The 20,322-nt window shown below is 51.3% G+C and overlaps 1 protein-coding gene across 1 annotated transcript in view; it reads right to left on the bottom strand.

Moving 5' to 3' along the window:
- Positions 1-1,045: 1,045 nt before the first annotated feature.
- EXD3 (exonuclease 3'-5' domain containing 3) overlaps positions 1,046-20,322 on the bottom strand; it is a 514,556-nt gene continuing 495,279 nt past the window's right edge. The window contains exons 20-21 of the mRNA XM_065418596.1: positions 19,816-19,909; positions 1,046-1,380 (exon numbers count right to left, since the gene is read on the bottom strand). Of these exons, the coding sequence (XP_065274668.1) occupies positions 1,046-1,380; positions 19,816-19,909 (429 nt within the window). The remainder of the gene's footprint in view (positions 1,381-19,815; positions 19,910-20,322) is intronic.

Raw genomic sequence — 20,322 nt, forward strand, 5'->3', positions numbered from 1 at the left:
GGAAATGTAATTATAGACCACACCACCAGTTTGGGGTGTCTGCCCTTGTTTTCTGACAGTCTGCCCTGAGGTAGTCGTGAGCCACTCCAGTCAGCGTGACACATGGCACCTGTGAAGCCTACTTTGGGGATGGGGGTCTGCTGCTGACTGAGCCCCCCACACACTGTCTCTGCCTGGGGTTGGGAGGGGAAGATGGGGGAATGGAGACCAAGCTCCCCACCAATGAATAACCTCGCTGGGAGCCCCCAAAGTCCTAGCCCTGGCCCTGCCTACCCAGACTGGGAGGCCCAGCATCTACTGCCTCCCTCTTAGCTGAGCAGCCAGCCCTTCGGACAAAGACGGCCACAACGTGTTGCATTTCAGATGAGCTAGGTGAAGCCCTGGGGTCCTGGCGATTTGCCAAAGGGTCCTTGGCTGGGCAGGGCCTGGGCATCACCCATGCCACAGGGCAATGTCCCAGGGAGACAAGAAATGACACAGTGCTTTATGGGAGCGAGGGGAGGCACTCAGCGCCTCCTGGAGGAGCAGGCACTCGGTGCCTCTCAGAATCAGGCCCGAGAGAGAGAGCTGAAGCCTTGGGACTGAGGAGGTGGCCGGCTCAGTGCCTGCAGCGCTGGGAGGTGTTGGGGGGCAGTGGAGTTCCTCACATCACACTCACGCCCCCCTCTGGAGCTGGAGGGAGCTGCTCTGTGGCAGGAGGGCTGTGCGGATGGGGGTTCTCTGAGGGAGGCATGGACATGGCTCCATGGGTGGTTAGGGAGCAACACCCCTTCCCCCAGCGACACCAGTGCAACAGAGGACAGGGATCGGTCCCGGAACGTCTCAGATTTAATGATCTCCTTGGAGGCCGTTTGATATCAGGCCTGTAGGTTCCATGGCCCATTACAGTATCGTGAGGCCCATTACAGTATTGTGAGCACCCTTTGCCCCAAACTCCCAGCCCTTAACATCAAACCAAAGTCCATTTCCTGTTAAAGCCGCAGTGGCTCATCGGGGAATCAGGATCCAGCTGAGATTCCCAGTCCCTAGTCAGGAACCCTCCGCCTCAGCTCAGCTCATAGAAGCTTTGGCTTCCCTCTGCGGTGCCCAAAGCCTCCTTAAACTGAGAGACCACTCGCCCAAAGTGTGAGCCCTCCCAGAACACTTTGCCGCACTGGGTGCAACAGTAGAAGTAAGACAGGTCGGCTTTGCCCAGCACCCCAGCCGGGATGGCTGCTAGCTGAAGGGAGGCACCTGTGGCCAGCGTCAGGGTCTCCACATTGAGGTCTGACTCCTCTAGCCACTGGCAGTTTGGATTATAAACTGGCTGCGGGGAGTCGGATTCTGAGGTGTCAGATGCTGGGTTTGTCTCTTGTTTCTCTTCAGACTTTGCCAGCCAATCTGTGGAAACAGGAGAAAACAAACAGACACTAAATACTGAGTAACAGGTGTGATGAGCTGGGTTGGTGCTCAACAACTCCCCCCATGTGACCTTTACTCTAGGTTCATCAGCCACCCAAGAAACCAGGACTGCGGGGAGAGGGCTGAGAAGATGGTAAGCCTTTCCGCTTCTGGGCTGCTGCATGGGCTGGGGCAACTCTGGAGGCTGTGTTGAGGGTCTGTCTCTCCTGCAGTCAGAGGTGTGACTGCAGCACGGGCGGATGCCCCCAAGCTGGCTCTGATAACAACAGCAGTGAAGCCACAGCAGCATGGACTAGCCGCTTGAATACATATCCAGAGTCCTGGCTGGCCCTGTCCACATTGCAAGGGAATGTGCAGGCAGGCATAACCATGCTAGCTTTACTCTAACTGGCCTGGGTAAATACAGTAGTGAAGACATGGTGGCGCAGGTTTCAGAGCAGGGTAGAAACCCAAGTATGTACCCAGGGTCCTGGCAGGCTTGTGATCTGATTGGTAGCCCAGGCAAAAGCCCTTGCCACGTAGATTAAAACTACCTAGATTAAAACTAGCCTGGGTAAGATGACCTGTGCTACATCACACCTTCCCTTGCAGTGTAGACATATCTTATGTTTAGGGCCCCGTGTAAATCACAATTTCATGGAGGGCACAGAAACTGTGGTAATGCCTCCAACCCGTGATATTTACAATATATTTTAAAGGGAAAATGTCTCTAATCAAGTATTTAACAGAAGAGATGACCTCAGCTTAGAGTGCTGTGCGTATGCAGGGCAATCCATGAATGAGGAACAAGTGAAGCGACTAATGATGTTAACTTTAATTCACAAATAAAACAGAAATAAACGAACATTTAGGGGATTGCAGATGTTTGTGTTTGCTGCAGATTTTAGTTGTAAAAAATCATTGACATTCAATTGTAAAATTCATTCCATGCACATGCCTTGAAATTGATTAACTTTACTTGTAAACTTCGTTCTGGAAACTCTGTGAAATTCAAGATTTTTGTCATTTACACTGCTGTGAATTTTCTAAAAAAATAAATCGTGACTCAGCCAGGGTGTCAGTTACAGCAGCCTCTCTAGTGCTGGTGCCACAAAACAGACCAGCTGTAGTCATGGGCACTGCTTCCCAGGCACTGGCTCCACCTCCCGCATGCTCCTACCTAGGGGAAAGTGTAGGGTGTGGGCCTATTGTGTGTGCCTACACCAAAGGAATTCTCCCTTGGCCCCAATGGCATACAGGGGCCAGAGTGAGGAGCTGGGGGATCCTACCCCCAGAGTATCATCTGCAGCTGCTCTATAATGTATGGTATTGGGGAACCCTGCTGATTGCTGTGGCCAAATGAGGACACACAGAGCCCCCAAGTTAAGCTTTAGCAATTGCTGCTCATCCAGGCGGCCTGCAGCCATGTCACTTTGGGTTGCCTGGATGTGCTTGGATAGGAAACTACCAAGGAAAACGCAGGTCCTGGTGATCAGAGACAAGGTCTCTACTGAACCAATGGCAAAATGTGTTGCTGTGGGTCGAGTGCTCATGGCAGTGCTGTCTGTTATGTGTACTTTGAAACTGAGGCCCAAACAATTGGAGCTCATTAAATATCAGATTGCACATTCCACAAGAGGAGGGATATTAACCAATGTCTTGGATAAATGCCAGTTTGGGCAATACATTCTGTAATTCCCTCTCAAGTTTATGTGGATATGATATCCTTCACTGACATGAGATGTTGTGTAGTTGCTGTGTACTTTCAAACTGCTGTGGCACTCCACCTCAGAGGTGGCTGCATTCCAAAGGACACAGACAGAGAAAGAAAGCAGAAAGATTGCAAAGTATTTTGTGATCTGTGAGGATGAAAGGAGCTGTGGAAATGTTAGATATCATTATGAATAATTATCCGGATTAGCGATCAGCTTTGGAAAAGTAATTGACTCAATTAACAATCTACACTGGATTGTTCTAGATTCAGGTCCTAAAGGCATCAGGCACTAGATGGTTTAGGCGTTGTGTTTTGCAGAAACACAGAATTGGAGCACAGTTATGCAACCCTCTTGTTCCTCCCCTCTGCCCCCCAACAACACGGTGATGTTTGTTCTGAGGTGAAAGAAGCCAAAGAGACATGCTCCTCTGATCCAGATGATGTGATCCTGCATGGATAGCTCCCTGGGGAGCTCAGTTTGTGCACCTGCTCCCGGCAGGCAGCTTTGGCTGGGCACTTCCTAGAGCGTACGTGCTTCCATCTAAAATCCCATTGTGGGCACAGGGACTGATGCCATTGCCAACAAAGCTACAACACCTATTCGTTTTTTGGCACTGCAGTGCAGGTTCTCATTGCTTGTGTCCCAGTGGTGAGGGCATGGCTGGGTCCAGGAGGCAAAAGTCCAAGACTGACTTGACTGTCATCCATCAAGAAGTCTGGCAGAAAGTGACGCAGGGAGGCGGACTGAGTATATTAGCAGGGGCTGATTCATCCTTGGCATGGGGAGCTCTCTTGTCTAGACAAAAGTTATACAACAAAAGGCAACTTACATCTATCTGGTATGACATCACTGGGGCTGTTCCTCTCCAGGGCACAAGAGAGCTCCGTCAGGAGTTGTCTCAATGTTCCAGGGAGTGCAATAGAGTAATACAGGAATCGTCCTTAGCTCTTCAGCCCTGGATCTCAAAGCACTCTGCACAGAGCGCTCAGTGCCATTCTCCAGTGCCTGTGGCAAGTGATGAAGTGACCTGCCTGAGGTCACAAAGCAGAGCCAGGACTGACTCCTGGGCCAGCGACTCCTCCACTGGCCCATAATGCCCCGCGTGGGGGGAGACTGGAATTCAAACACAGGGCAGTGTTACTGGGGAAAAATCCTAGGGTTGAAACCAATAGGGTTCTAGAGACGTATGTAATATGTTCTGTAGAAATGCCTCTGAAATCCTATGGGGATAAATTCTGTTCTGTCTCCTGGGAGCCACAGCCCGGGTGGGGGTGGGGAGCTTTACATCACGTTTACACCCTCCAGAGTCTGTGCTGCTGTGGGGACTGCATGGCCGATAAAGCAGCCCCAGGGACAGCCAAGAATCCCCCTGGCCCCAGCACTCAGTGCGCTGATACTCCCCCGCTGAGCCCAGCGTGCCCTAAGCCAGAAGCTGCGAGGGGGGGCTGTGCCCAGCTGGAGGAATCTTTCCCCTGCCTCTTCCAGCTCCCTCTGTGGCCCAGGAATGTCCCAGAGCGGCATGCAGGAGTGGAGCAGAATGAGCCCTGTCCTTCCTTCAGACTGGTTAACCCTTGCTTAGAATTCCATGGCAGGGAGAGCTCTTGATTGCCTGCCCCACAGCGCTGTGTGACCTTGCATGGAAAGATGAAGGGCCACTGTGCAAAACTGAACCCCCACATTCTGTGTTTCAGCTCCCACCGTGCTGTGCTCGGGCCCCACTCAATAGAGGTGTATTCCCAAGCCAGGAGTGCTGCTAAGCATATGCCGAGTGCCTGGCTATGTAGTGCCTGTACCATGTGTACGCAAGAGGCTGTGAATTGCTATCAAACCAGAGGCTGTGTGGTCAAAGCACATGGCTGGCACTCAAGGGCCCAGGTGCCTGGTTCCAACTCTGATAGAGCTGACCTTGGAGAAGCCAATTCCTCCTTTGTGTCTCAGTTTCCCCATCTGTAAAACTGGAGTAATAATCCCTCCCTCCCTATCCCACAGTGGCATTCAGAGGCATCACAAATTAATGTATAAAGTACATTCAGATCCTTCGATGGAAGGTGCTGGAGAAGGATCCAGTATTATTATTCTAAAATAACAGAGGTTTCTCAGCACGTGTCTATTATCCTGGCCCCAAGGTGTGTGAGAGTCACGATAGACATAGCTACCATGTTAGCTGATACATTTAAAAACATCTAAGCACCCTGTGACCAGATCCAAGCTCTGCTGATCGGGAAGAAGGGAATGCCCTGGGAATGTATTATATGCCTTTTCTAACAGTCCATGTGGGATCTCTTTCCTAAACTATCCGACCACCACAGAAAGGAAACAAAGAACTGGGCAAATGTGATGACAGACCCTGACCAAAATGTAAAGACATAAGGGCTGTCACTCAAACCAACACCACCCAGGAAGATTTCAGGACACAGTCTATGGCTGGCTTAAGACACCACCGGTCCTAAGCTTGTTGTGTTCTAGTCCGTCCATGGAGTCTTTAACTCCAGGCTGGATGTCTTCTGAAGGGAGCCACGTGCTGGAGTCACTGGGGCAGTTCTCTGACCGGTGCTATGCAGGAGCTCAGCCTAGATGATCACAGTGGTCCTTTCTGGCTTTAAAATCTGCAAATCTAGGCAGGGACTTTTCAGTTTATTTTGCATGTTTGACAAGGGGCAGGCAAAGCCGAGGGAGGCACCGATTCCCAGGCCAGAAGAGACCACTGTGATCATCTAGGCTGAGCTCCTGATAGCACAGGCCAGAGACCTGCCCCATTCATTCCTACAATAAAACTTTTAGAAAAACCTCCAGTCTTTGATTTTAAAACTGCCAGTGATGGAGAATCCACTAGGACCTTGGTAAGTGGTTCTAGTGGTTAATTACTCTGACTATTAAACATTTCCCCCTTATTTCCAGTCTGAAACCCAGAGTGACTGTGTGACCCAGGATGGAGAGAATAATCCTTCCTTTCTCCTGCCTACCTTTTTTCTGTCTTGCCAATTTAGACTGTAAGCTCCTGGGGGTGGAGACTGGCTCTCACTCTGTATCTGTGCATGACGGGGCCTTGTACCCTGGCTAGAGCCTCTAAATGCTACTGGAATACCAAGAACCAGGGGTCACCCAATGACATTAACAGGCAGCGGGTTTACAACAAACACAAGGAAGAACTCCTCACACACGCACAGTCACCTGTGGAACTCATTGCCAGGGGATGTTGTGAAGGCCAAGACTATAACAGGGTTCAAAAAAGAACTAGGTCAATTGATGGAGAATAGGTCCATCAATGGCTATTAGCCAAGATGGTCAGGGACGTAATCCCACGCTCTGGGTTTCCTAAGCCTCTGCCAGCTGCTGATACTGGATGATAGGGGATGGATCACTCGATAATTGTCCTGTTCTGTTCATTCCCTCTGAAGCACCTGGCTCTGGCCACTGTCAGAAGACAGGATAGGGGCTAGATGGACCTTTGGTCTGACCCAGTTTGGCCGTTCTTATGTTCTAATAATGATCAATAATAATGATGACCTCAAACACAGCTGTGTGCAGCCCCCAGCAGTATCACACTGGGCTGGGGACACCTGAGCGAATCACTGATTTTCAGGTCGGTGGCTGAACTCAAAAATAGAATAAAAAAAAAGACGAACTGAATTTTGGTCTGTTTGTCTCACTGAAATGAAAACCCACAAAAATGTCATTTGGGCTGAACGAGGCAACATTTCAAAATGTACTATTTGCCAAAAAAATCCACCAGCTCTAGTGCTGGGGATGTGGCAAATCCCCTGGTTTGCCCTACCATATCGCCCCCTTTCTGTCTTTGAAAATGCATGTTCAGCCCTGAAATGGTGAAATATAATCATCCCTTTCTGTTATTTTCTTCTCTGAAGGTACCAAGCTGTCATGGTTGGGCTTTACTGATAGTCCATTGAGCTTTTGTGCTCTTCCAGGAATGCCTGGCATTTCTCCCCTCTTTGGAAATCTCCCTGTCTGTCAGCCCCGGTGCAGCCCTGCGAGCTCTCAGCCACGGGGCCTTCACAACTCTCCCACCAGCACAGTGGATAGCGTGTGGGATTTAAAAAAAATTCCTCAAGGCACCCTGTAAAGCGTGAAGTACCAACCCCCCGCCCGGCCACACTCCCCTTCCCCTGTGGGATGTGGCTGGTGAGACGGGCGGGGTGGGGGTGGGGGGGGGTCATCGTTACAAAGAAAAGGAGAGAAAGGCTTGTGACACCCAGCATTTTGCCTTTCGATCGGCCCCGGCCCCCTCTTAATTGTGGCACTTCAATGGGTTGAAAATGCAACATCACTTCAAAGTAACAATTTTTCAATGGAAGCTTGTAAAGTCCCCCCCCCCCCCCCCCCGCTCCCCCGATGGAATTCGGTTCAAAGGCTTTTGAAGATGCCTGTGTCCCTGTGGCAGTCTGTCTGAAAAGGCCACTGGGAGCCAGTAAGCAGGGTGCCAACTCGGCAAACAATCTTAGAAAAAAGTCACAGTGAAAAGGTCATCTCCGTGGTGGTTATGGAGAGAAAGGGGCTGGGGGAGGAGAGGGGAAGATTTCTTTAAGGAGGGATTTTTCTCCCCCCTCCTTTCCTAAAGCAGGGTAAATATGGCGCCTTATCTTGGGAGAGTGCTAAAATCCACAGCATGGCTCCGAGCTGGGGCGCCCACACAGGGAATTCTGGGTTTCCAGCGATCATGTGCTGCTGCGCTGGGGCCTCCGGGAATGCAGTGTGCACAGAAACAAAGAGCCACACCTTGACTACAAGGCAAACTGGCTGGACCCGGGCACACGCGCACGTGCACCTTTCATAGTTAAAAGGCAGAGGACAGCTCATCGTGAGCCCCATTCGTGCTGCAATCTCCTTGGCACTGTGCATTGCTGTGTCCGTGCGCTGGCTGACGCACCGCCAGACAAGACTGCAAACGGATGGTCTGTGGTGGGCGTGCAGCAGTGTGGCTGAGGGCGCTGGCGCCTGCTATGTATCTGAGACCGCTGTCTAAGCGCAGTCACAAACTACTGAAATCCCAGCGCAGAGCACTGAGACCCCACACTTCACTGAGACTAAGCAATGGCTAGGGAGGCTGGGGGGGGGGCATGGGAGACCAAGGGGAGCCAAGAGCATCATTACAACATCCCAGGAGATTCTTACAGCTGCATTTTCAAGGGACCTGTCTGTGACCAGTCATGCCAGTGCCTGGATTCCCATTGCCACCCTCTGAGGGGCAGAAATGAATTCTGTTCCCTATCAAATCAATTAGAAACACCTCTTGGGAACTAATAATCCCATTACAAAACATCTTTAAATTAAAAAGGCCTTTTCCTCTCCCCCCGCCCGCCGGGATCACTCTGGGACGACAGAGTCCAACAGCCTTTGTGTAAAGGGATTTCTGACATTTTATTCTGTATAGCCAACCAAGGGTTTGGCAGGTAGAATATATCTCCCTGCTTTTAAACACCTAAGAAGTGTGCTAAAAGCAGGGCTGGAATTGGGGAGTGACAAGTAGAGCTATTCTTCCAAACTCCTTCCACAAACCAAGCTCCGCCCACTGGAGCTGCCAAAATGAGATGCTACAGACAGCACAGGGTGCACAGAACTTCACAATATGCATGCCCTTCCCCACGCTCTGTGTGCCACAACTTCAGTGGCATTGGCAATGCTGACTTTCCCCTCAGGACACAGGTTACCTCATGAGACTCTCTTGGGCACTGGCTGGCAGACTCCTTCACGCACACCCACTGATGTGGGTCTCATTACCCCACTGCGCACAGCAACCAAACTTCTGCTGTCCAAACCCAACAGTGCTGGCTCAGCCTAGGAAACTGGATAAGCCAAGCGATGGCCATGTCCTATGCCCTATGTGATGTCCTATACCCATGAAAAAAGAGAAACTGACAGGACCAGAAATCCTCATTCCCCTCCAATCTTTATCTAAGAGTCTTCTCCCAGTCATCTCTGCCAGGGCTGCGACTTGATGCTTGGGTTCCAGGATCCAAATCCAGCTGCAGCGGCTGCTCTGACACTTAGCAGTAGTAGTAAATATTTATGAGGGTGGCACTGGAACTACGTGACGGTCTCCATGACGGCAGGTGTTGCTAGTGCCGTAGAATCCAGATTAGCCAAACTGCCGGAGTGGTTCTGCTATTGGGAGGCAGTAAGTGGATCACAAAGAGACTGTGGGAGGGCTGGAAGGAGTGGCACTCCAGCTTCCGGGGTCCCACTGTAACAATTTTCATGGCCTATTCCAGGGCCTCACTTTCACACTGGCAGCAGTGCTTAATCCCGCGCTACTTGGGGTGAAATGGGACTTCTTGCCTGTTGTGACAAACCCAGTGTTGTAGGGAGACAACTAATCTCCATGAAGAGGAGTTGGGGCTCTGGAGAGAGGGACATGTCTACACCTTGTGAGGACAGCTGAATGCCCAGGCAGCTCTGAGGCCATGAGGGGTAAAAAGAAAGATGGTTACTGTATTGTTATTGATGAGGTTCCTTCTTGGGGAAATGAAGCCCCCCAGACAGGGGGAAACAATGCTGGTGGCAATCCAACTTGGAGTGTGAGGGGCTGCTTCTCTGACCTCCTTTCTCCCCACCTGGACAAACACATAAATAACAACCCCCTCTCACTGTCCAGCTACAGATCCCAAAGCACTCTGCTGGGGGGGGGGAGGGGGACATCATTAAGTCCATGTAATAGACAGAGTAGCCAGGCCCTGTGAGGTTAAGTAACTTGCAAGTGAGTGTCGGAGCTGGGACCAGACCCCAGACTCCTATCCCATGCTCTTTGCCCTCTGTGTCAAGTGGTGGCTAATGAGGAGCCAGGCTGGAGGCTGGCCCAGCTCGAGGGGGATTTGTTTGGGAGACGGAGAACTGGCAGGGGGAGAGCTGGTGATCAGAAGCACTGAATTCTCCCTACAGAAATACGACCGTGGTACATTCTACCCACCTCGTTAAGGTCGCCAGTGCATGAGCTGACCAGTCCCCGCAATGTCCTTTATTCACTACAGGGCATTCGGCAGAGCCAGGTCCCGGCGAGCCTGCGTCCCACTGTTAGCGGGATCCCCCACACACCAGCACTGAGTTGGGCACAGGACTGGGGAATTCCTAGTATAACACCCATGGGAAGAGCAATGGACTAGAAGCAAGGGAAAGGTGGTTTTCAAGGATGGGATTTTTTAATGGGATTTTGCTCCTCCATCACTTAGGCATTTTGAAAGCCCCACCCTTAAATGTTTGCTTAGGGCAAACAATGTTAGAAACCGCGCTTTAAAAATACTCTCCATATGTCGTGTGAGTTCCAGGCCGGGGTAGGAGGCTCTCCCAACTTGGACCCTGTCAGAGGGTATTAACATAGTCTCACTTGGGATGCTAATGCCACCCCAGCAAAGGGTCCATCTCCTGTTCTCTTCTTGTACAGTCCCACCTGTGGCAGACAGCCTGCATTCCTACCCGTGAGGCCACAGAGCTTGGACCTGGGCACCAATGCTCTTGTGTCTGTACTGGCTGTGTAGCAGCAGCAGGTCCCTGTGGAAGTGTGATCCTTGAGGAATAATGGACCCCTGCCATATCCTGAGACACACAAAGTTCTGCCAGGAGGTTCTGACATGCTCACAGCCTCGCCCAGCTCTCAGGGCTGTCACTGTAAGCACTTCCTTCACACTGGCAACACACTCCCTTGTAATTTGGCAATTAAGAGCTAGGTGTTCTGAAGAAAGCACTTGTCATAAAGACTTTGCAGAAGTCTGAAAACACACCCGGGAGCATTCTTGGAGGACAAAGGTCCATGGGAAACCTTCCCTTGGTGAGAGATGGCTCCTGATAAGGGAAGTTACGAGCCTGAGAAACACACTCTATTGCAGGGAACTGAAGATGCCTGATTATCTTTTCCTTCCAGATAACTGTGATAAGAAAAGGACAAAGGACTCTGGATTGTGCAACCAGTTCAACGCAGGAGGGGCCAAGTTCTTAGGGCTTTCTCGGAGCTGGGTAGGATGGAGATTGGGAGTTAAGCCCTGTGCCCCCCTTTGCTCTGCTGATGCAAAGCAACAAGGCAAAAAATGTCATGAAGCAGTCCAAGACTCTCCTCGCTCTCTATGGGGTTTCATGGAAGGGAAAGGGATCCTGTTGGATTCTCTGCCTTCCCCCCAGCCTCCCCAGAAACCCTGCCTGGCACCTCCTGCCCCCAATGTTTTGTTTTGCTGGGTTTTACTCTTGCATCAGCAAAGGACACAGCTGGCTCTTGCCTATTCTCTGCTCACCGTCAGGATAATACTGATGTGATGTCTGCACAGCTCTGGGAACCCACGGCTACTACCTGTCAGGGTATCTGCACCATGGGAGAGGGAAGTGGGAAGGGGGCTGACAGACATTTCTAATGAACATCCAGCCTCTGAGACATTCATGCTGGGCTCTAGGTCTATCCCCAGCTGTTTTTCGGGGCAGGGACTCTCTCGCTGTGTGTGTACAGTGCCTGGCACAGTTCAATGCCATTACTATTTGATATTTATATTGTGGTAGTACCTAGAGGTCTAAAAGAGGCCTGGGCCACATTGTGCTAGGTGCTGTATAAACCTATAGGAAAAAATGGGGCCCCACTCTCATTTGGGGCCATTAGGTGAGCCTGTAATAAATAATAATAATTCAGAACAACATATTATGGTTATGGGGTTGCTCTTTCTAGTGTACACTCAACCTTGCACTAAATGCGTATCTTTCTGAGGCAGCTTGGTCTAACGGTTGAGTATGGGAGTGAAAATCAAGACTTCTGGCTTCTACCCCGGCTCTGCCACTCACTGCCAGACCCCATGGAAGCTCCATTGCCGAACCGTGCCTCAGTTTCCCCATGTCCAAAGCAGGGATAATAGTGCTCACCCACTTTTGCAGTCTATGGGTGAAAAGAGCTATGTGGCTCCTTCAGCTGGAGATCCCTGAGCACTGCCCCTTGGACTCATTATCCTAAGCCCACTGCGAATGCTCAAGGAAGTCTGGGTTGTGTTACTGCATGTCCATCCTTATGTGGCAATCAGATGGGCACAACATTCAATACGGAGTGAGCCAAGGTAGCATGCAAGGGTCAGGCATGAGATTCTGTAGCCCTCTCGTGAGACCTCAAGCCTACCTTATTTTAAAGTGACAGCTCCATCCCAGCTTCAAGTGTAATTAACTGAGGGCTCTAAACAGACTGATGCCTCTTTAGGTGCAGACTTGAGTCCATGGCTAAGGAGGCTGTGGGGTTCACCAAGTTGTGAGGAAGTGTCGGTGGGTTTGCCCTGGCAGCCCCTAGCCTCAGAATCACTGGCCTGGCCCCAGAGAGCTTTGGTGGAGAAGCGGGAGATGTAGAAAGACCCCAACTCTTCCCTGGGAGACATGCAGCTTAAACCTCAGCACAGAACAATTGATAGCTGTAAAGCTTTCCCCGTTTGGCTACTTCCTCCCCCCTTCCTGAGATCACAGGCCACACCGCAGAGTGAAGGGCTGAGAAAATTCTCACGCTGTAATCAGCAGTGCAGAGAAGAGTGACCTTAAGAAGCTGGGGGGAGGAAGGGAAAGAAATACTGAGTCACTTCTGCAGGCAAGTGAGTGGGAAACGTGCTGAACAAACAGGTGTCCAGGGTCACAGCCAGGGGAGCACTCATGGGCTGTATACACAGCAGTCTATCTGCAGCAACCCCATCTTAACAGTCATTTTCCCCATGCTGTTCATGTGACACAAACAAGGATCCTTCATCCACCCTCTTGCCATTTGCACAGTCCCATGCCAAGGGTGCCTCTGGGGCTCACCACACTGCACAGTGCTGCGTTCACAACCACCAGACCTTTTAATGAACAGCCCTGGGTCTCTCCCAGCTCTGCTGCTACATGGAGCAAAATCTGGGAGGACTGGAAGGCTCAGTAGCATCAGTTTAAGCCTGGCTCAGTGCAGGAATCTCAATCTTGACCTGCAGCATCCTCTGCTAGTCCAGTCGTGGCCTCCACATGTTGTGCCAGTGCACCTCAATCTTGAGATGAAATATCCCTGTTTGTCTAATGTCAGCCTCTGCCAACACCCCTCAGTACTGCCACACAACACCCCCAGCTATTCCAGACTGGGCTGCCCTGAGTTCTGTCAATGCCTGCCAGTCCTGATCTACAACTCCCCAGCTCTGCCAGCCATGCCGCCCCTGGCTATTCCACGTCTGGACATCACTTCAGCAAAGACTCCCACCTCTGCCAAAGGAACCATGGCACAATATACAGACGAGGTGGAAAAACACCCACTGGAGATGAGGACGAGGTCACCAAGCTGACCTAGAGAGGATTGGAACCCGTTAGGAGTGAATGCCAAGTGGATGAACCCATTGTGAATCCCTGGGCCGAGAGCCTTAGCCACAATCTTCCACTTCCTGTTGGGGTCACCATTACTGGTAGAGGAGAAGGGCCATGTTCTGCCACCTCCTCTTCCTCCCCCTGCAATCTCAGCCACCAGAATGAGGCCCCACAATGCACTGACTTCTCTCTCTGGGCACACCCATCAGAGGGTGACAGCACCTTATGCAGCAGCTGCAGGGCGGATGCGGTAGCTCAGAGGACAGCCATCCCCAGCTGGGCCAACCATGGCAGTAAAGTCAGATTTGTCACATGGCAGCCCTCTTCACTGGGCAGCAGGTGAGAGTCACACCCCTCTAGTGGGAGAGGCAGAAATCCAATTGCTGCTGAAAAGGCTGTTCTATTACAGCTGGTTGAGCTTGGGGGGCACAGATGGGTCTCTCAGAAAGGTCTGACCTATTTCCCTTCCATGGGCTTTCAGTGCAAGCTGTGAGGAAGAGGGCGGTGGAGATCCAGTCAAAATGCAACAGAGTAAGTTATTATTGTTACAAGTGCTCTGCAGTTTGCTTATACTAGTGTGTCACATAGATTCAGAACGTCATAGATTCCCAGGCCAGAAGGGATCATCTAGTCTGATCCCCTGCATAGCATAGGCCAGAGAACATCCCCAAAACAATTCACTGTGAACTAGAGCAGCTCTTTTAGAAAAACAGCCAATCTTGATACAAAAATTGCCAGCGATGGAGAATCCACCATGACTCTGGGTAAGTGGTTCCAATGGTTAATTACAGTTTCAACATGCTTTACAAGTCCTGGCTCACTGCATCTCCCTGTGAGGCAGGCCAGTATTATTCCCATTTTTCAGATAAGGAAACTGAGGCACGGAGAAATCAAATGATTTACCTAAGGGTAAATACCATCAGAGCTGGAATCTGCAGCTGGTTCCAGATTCCCAATCCCCTAGCTAAGCCACTTGACCACACATCTCATATGAGCAACTGCAAATCCTGAATGTGGCAACCTCTTGTGATGAAGATTGTAATGCGAGTTGGAAACACTGCACACCAGCTATCAGCTGAGACAAAAATTCTGCACACAACATAGCCAAATATTTGCACTCTGTTCTCAAATCTAGGATACCCGCTCTGCATGCTATGAAACAGCTGTGAGCTTGACATCCAACATGTCAGCAACACATCCATCCCAGAGTGCCCATAGCCTGGCTCTGCACAGCTTTGCCATCAGGAATAGGGCATCCCAAGGTAACCGTCTGGTCCCTCCTCATATGTCCTAGCTTGATATATCTGATCCTTCACCATTCTCTAGCTTGGAATGGCAAAAGGAGCCATAGACTGCTTAGGAAAATCACAGGTGCAGTAAGGAAAACCGACTCACATTTGAAGGCCAGAAGGGATCTGTTGATCATCTAGTCTGACCAACTACATAACTTAGGGCCTAGAATTTCTCCCATCAAATCCTGTATCAAGGCCATAACTCCTGGTGGAGCTAGAGCATGTTTTTAAAGGAAGAAGAATATCAAAGGCCATGAAAAGATTCTACTGGGAGGCAGAACAAGTTTATATGTTTGCTCCTGATTTGTTGTGAAGCCATTACCAGAGCTTGCCAGAATGAAGACAGTCAGACATGAATGTGTCTAAGTGCATGGCATAGATGGGACACAGCCAGGCATGTCTACAAAAGTCAGCAAAAATGATGACAATTTTTCACAAAAAAATTCAAATTTTTAATCTAAAGTGCCCAAGCATGGCCCGTGTCTGGGTTCTCACATTGTCTGATTTCTCCTGTCACAGCCCTACTAAGATATCAATGACCAGAGCTGGCCTCCATTACAGTGAGACTAGGCAAGTAATATTTTTGATGTCCCCTGGCCTGGTTAGAATGACCTATGTGATGGTCTCCCGTTCCATACTGTGGCTGAAACAGGGCTGGCCAGCTGATGGCATGTCAGAGCCCATGCTCCGCTTTAGTGTCCCTGGAAACGTGGTGACCCAGGTGTGGACATGTGTTGCCTGGGCCAAGTTGCCTCATTAAGGACCATGTTACGGCCCATGTAATTTTTAGGTATCTTATCATTTCAGTCTTGTTTTTGCAAAATCATTTTTGTAGCAGAATCCTCCCCAGTGATGTTCTTGGGGTTCATAGCAATGGGGTGAGGGTGCAGCACAAAACTAAGGGAAGGCACAGCTCCGTGAGCCTGTGACACAACTCACAAACACAAAAATGACTTGCTCATTGTTTCCCCTGTGGCATGGGTGCATAAACCACCCCTGGGAAAGCTGTGGGGACCACAATGCTGGGAATTCCATCTGAGGCAGTTCTGCAGCGGCAGCTCCAGGCACCAGCGCTCCAAGTGCGTGCCTGGGGCAGCAAGCCACGGGGGGCGCCCTGCCGGTCCCTGCAAGGGCGGCAGTCAGGCAGCCTTCGGCGGCATGCCTGCGGGAGGTCCGCCGGTCTCATGGATTCGGCGACAATTCGGCGGCGGGTACCCCGAATCCGCGGGACCGTGGACCTCCTGCAGGCAAGCCGCCAAAGGCAGCCTGCCTGCCGTGCTTGGGGCGGCAATAAAGGTAGAGCCGCCCATGCAGTTCTGTCTGGGCTTGTGAGCAATTTCTGGCAAATCTGGATAAGCCCTAAACAGACTGGACTGGAAAATGTGCCCAAACCTTGGGAAACCTGTACAAAGCCCAAAGTAAAAATTCAAATGAGTTATTATACAAGGATTAATCGTCTATTAATAACATACAAGCCTGGCCATAAAAAGGAATGGAAACAAGTCAAACAGAACAGCACAGAAAAACACCTTACTAGAGACGTATCCAACATGGCAAGCACCAAGGGGTTCTTGTCATTCACCGCCAGGACCTCCCCCAAAAGTGATCACCCTTAGCAAACGGCCCTTTGCAGCTTCAGGTCCATCTGGGTGCAGACAGGGCCGGCTCCAGGCACCAGCCCACCAAGCTTGTGCTTGGGGCGGCACCTGGAGGGGGGCGGTGCGGCGCTCCGGCCGCCGGGGAGAGCGGGGCCACGGCCGGGCTCACCGCCCTCCCCCCGGCGCTCTGGCCGCCCTCCCCCCCGGCCGCCGGGGGGGAGAGCGGCGAGCCCGGCCCTCTCGCCGCCCTGCCCCCGGCGCTCTGGCCACCGGGGGGAGAGCGGAGCCCCCGCCGGGGCTCGCCGCCCTCCTCCCAGGGCTCTGGCCGCCCGGCCGCCGGGGGAAGAGCGGAGCCCCTGCCGGGGCTCGCCGCCCTCCTCCCAGGGCTCCGGCCGCCCTCCCTCCCCCCCCCGCTGGGGGGGGGGGCGGCCGGAGGCTTTTTTGCCTGGGGCGGCAAAAAAGCCAGAGCCGGCCCTGGGTGCAGAGGGCCAAAACCGTGCTAGCTGCAGCCTTTAGTTGCATTTCAGTCTCTCGGGCATGGTCTCCATCCATATGTGACTCACACAGACAGTTGCTTTGGCATCACATACTCCGTTCTCTCACTGTTCAGTCCCATAGTTGAAAACATCTGAAGAGACAGTCCCCAGCCTTGCTTGGAGAGACTGGAGGAGATGCATGGGTTATTGTGGAGAAACTGGAGATCATTCGCCTTCCAAGTAACTGTGGGATGCAAAGGGCTGGATCCTCCAGGACGGAGTGGCTGCTTTGCGTTGCACTGTCAGCATAATCTGTCTACAACCACAACCCAAGGAGTATTGCCCCAGTGCAAAGGGGACCTTGCCGTGACACAGAGCTAATGCCGCATGCCCTCTCTGGTCCTAAAATCTATGAATCAAGGTTCCCCTAAAATCTCTCAGCCAGAATTGCTGGCATGTGATTCAGATTGTTGGCTTAGCAAAGTGAGGTCCTATGCTCAACTCAGTGGCCTTTCTCTGCCTGCCTACTTGCCTGTCCACATGTAATGCAGTAACTTTTGGACACTGCATCTGATCAACTCCAAAATTTCAGGCATGTTCTAGGCATAGGTTCTGGAACTAGGGTGCTGAGGGTGCTGCGGCACCCTCTGGCTTGAAGTGGTTTCCATTATATACAGGGTTTACAGTTTGGTTCAATGGCTCTCAGCACCCCCACTATATAAATTGTTCCAGCACCTCTGATTCTAGGAATCACTGCGCAGAACCTATTGATTGCAATAAAAAACAGAAAACCAGATCCCCCAGACAGAAAACAATAAAATAAGCATTGAAGGAAGGGGGGCACAGTATGGGGGAGGGAACCTGGGGGACACACAGAGCCCCTGGTACCTGGAACACACACTGAGCTCTGGCATGGGGGGGAATGGGGGACCCAGGCATGAGGGGAGAGCGAATGGGGGGCATAGAACATGGCAGATGTGTGGGACAATGGTATGAGGGAGGGGACACACAAAGTGGTTGCAGGGAGTCCCTGAAAGAGGGGGAGGGGAGGGCACAGGGAGTTTGAGGGGGGGAGAATGGGGGAATGCAGTAAGCCCCAGGTGTGTGCAATGATCTCAGCTGGCAGAAGCAATGACGGGCAAGACCCTCTAGTCACATCACATTCCCTGTGCATTGCGCTCTGGGGAGAAAGGGGCACCTATCACAGCTGAATATAAACCAAAGCATTTCTGCTTTCCCATCCAGGACTCTGAAATGGGCTGTACAGGCTGGGCCAGTCTTGGGCTACCGTGGAACAGGAACAGCTCTCAGCAGGGAAAGCTCTGATTCCCCCCAGCCAGGCACAGTACTGGGAATGACAGGCACACATCTACTGCATCTTCCCCTCAGCCCAAGGGTCCTTGCACTTAATCAATAGTAAATCCTTTGCATTTATAGCGCTCCGAGTGTTTCACAAAGTACAGGAATGATCATTGTCTACACACTACAGAGACAGGGAAACTGAGGGAAGGCCAGGTTAAGTGGCTTGCCTAAGGCTGCGCTGAAGGTCAGAGGCAGATCCAGCAATGGACTCAGATCTCCAGACTCCTATTCCAGTGCACTGCCCACTGGACCTCACTGCCTCTCATCTTTTTTTTTTATTTTTTTAAATCACAAAGTGCCTCTATGTCACTCACTGAAACGCTGCCACAACTGGGGTGAAGCATGGCAGCTGTAGCCAACACCACACCAGAGCAGACTAAGACAGGAAATGAAGAATACCTCCCCACCATGTCTCTAAGGGCAGTTCTAGTTAGACTGTAATCACTTCAGCTGCAATCTGACCCAGTTTAAGAGTAGCCATGGAGGCAGCATATGGGGCATTAGAGACACTAGCAATGAGAAGCCACGTTGCAGCCTGTGGTTGACACAGTTTGCAGAGAGTTAGATGGGAAAGTCCTTAGACTGTAACTAATGCACCTACGGGAAATCACTACACCCAGCGTTCAAAACAGCCCTCTCCACCCAACGGCCAGTGGACGAGTGCAAAGGCAAAGAATCAGTGTGGCTGTACTACTATAGCTGTGCTTAGAGGTCCTGGAGTTTTGCTGATCAGGGTCTTTGTTTGCACGCTCAGAAGGGCCTTGTCTATTGTGCAAGTCCATGGCAAACCTACCCCAGGTCTGGAAATGCTCTTTGCTGGCTGAGCCTGATTCCCTGGCACCCTGCACCCTGTGCAGTCAGGTACACCAGCACAAAGGGGGGTGAAAGACTCTGAGTCTGATCTGGTAACGTTTCACATGCTGCACCACAAGGTGCAGACTGGAGAATCAGACCCTTCCTGTCTACAAAGGGCTAGACTATTGTCTGTGTGGGCTGGGTTTTTCCAAAGGGGGAGCTAGCCCCCCAACTCCCATTGGCTTTGAGTTGGGGGCATAACTCCTTTTGGAAAGCCCAGCTGTAGTTCTTGGTGCCACGTTTATATTTCATGGAGCTGCAATCTCAGTAAAAAGAATCTGGAAATGAGTCCTTCAGTTAAAAAGGCCACACAACTAACAACGGGCTTTAGGAGCGGCTACTGCTACTCTCTTCCCAATACCCAGCTGCATGGAAATTGCTGGGGAGAAGAGATGATCGAGGAATTGCAACATAGTGTTGACTTCACCTACTGCACCTCCGTACCTGAACACTGTCTACACACCAATACAATTGTGTGGGTCTAAATCCTTGTAACTTATTTTTGCACTGAAGTCAAATGACCAACAAATCACACGCACAAAAAAGCTGCTATAAAATGTCCGCTTTAAGCACAATCACCATCCCTCAGTGATAAGGGCTGGGTTCTCAGCTGGTGTGTACTGACATCAGTGCCCTGCATCTGATGGAGCTACACTGATTTACACCACCCGAGGAACTGGCCCACAGAGCCTCAGGATGCTGAGACGTTTACAAATTAGGAGTTGGTCCTTGGGCTATTGTAAATCCTGCCGACAGAGTGCAAAGGTACTCCCAGTGCAGGAGTACAGTCCACTCACCGGCTCAACGCAACCCCCTGGCCAGGCTGCATTAACCTGTTAGGTGCCCACTCAGTTACCTGCATTATCTTCTTCTGTTAAGAGTCCACTGAGCTGCATCAGTTGCCTCATTTGGTCTTTGGAGATCTTCAAGTATTTGTCACAATTACACAACTGGCAAAAGGAAGAGAGAGGAAGATTAGAAAGAGGGTGGTAGCTGAGTCCTCTGCCGCTCTGTAGCACCTTCTGTCCAAGGATCTCACAGCATTTTGTAAACCAATGAATTCAGCCTCACAATGGCCCTCTGAGGTTGGTCAGCATCATCAGCATGTTACATCTGGGAAAACTGAGGCATGGGGTCACAGAGTGAGGCTGTGACAGCACTAGGGTAGGACACAGATCTCTGGAGTCCCAGACTTTGACCCTCCTTCTTGTAGTGGAGGGCAATAGGGAAACCCACAAGAGAGTTACGAGATCAGGGGGGGAAAAGCAACACCCCACCGCAACTCATTGCTGCTCACACTGGCTATGCAGCCGGGGTGGCACTCCCAGCCTGCTGCCCGGGTCACAGGGCTGCCACACACGCC

The sequence above is a fragment of the Emys orbicularis genome, chromosome 18 (genome assembly GCF_028017835.1).
Source record: "Emys orbicularis isolate rEmyOrb1 chromosome 18, rEmyOrb1.hap1, whole genome shotgun sequence".
Lineage (NCBI taxonomy): Eukaryota > Metazoa > Chordata > Testudines > Emydidae > Emys > Emys orbicularis.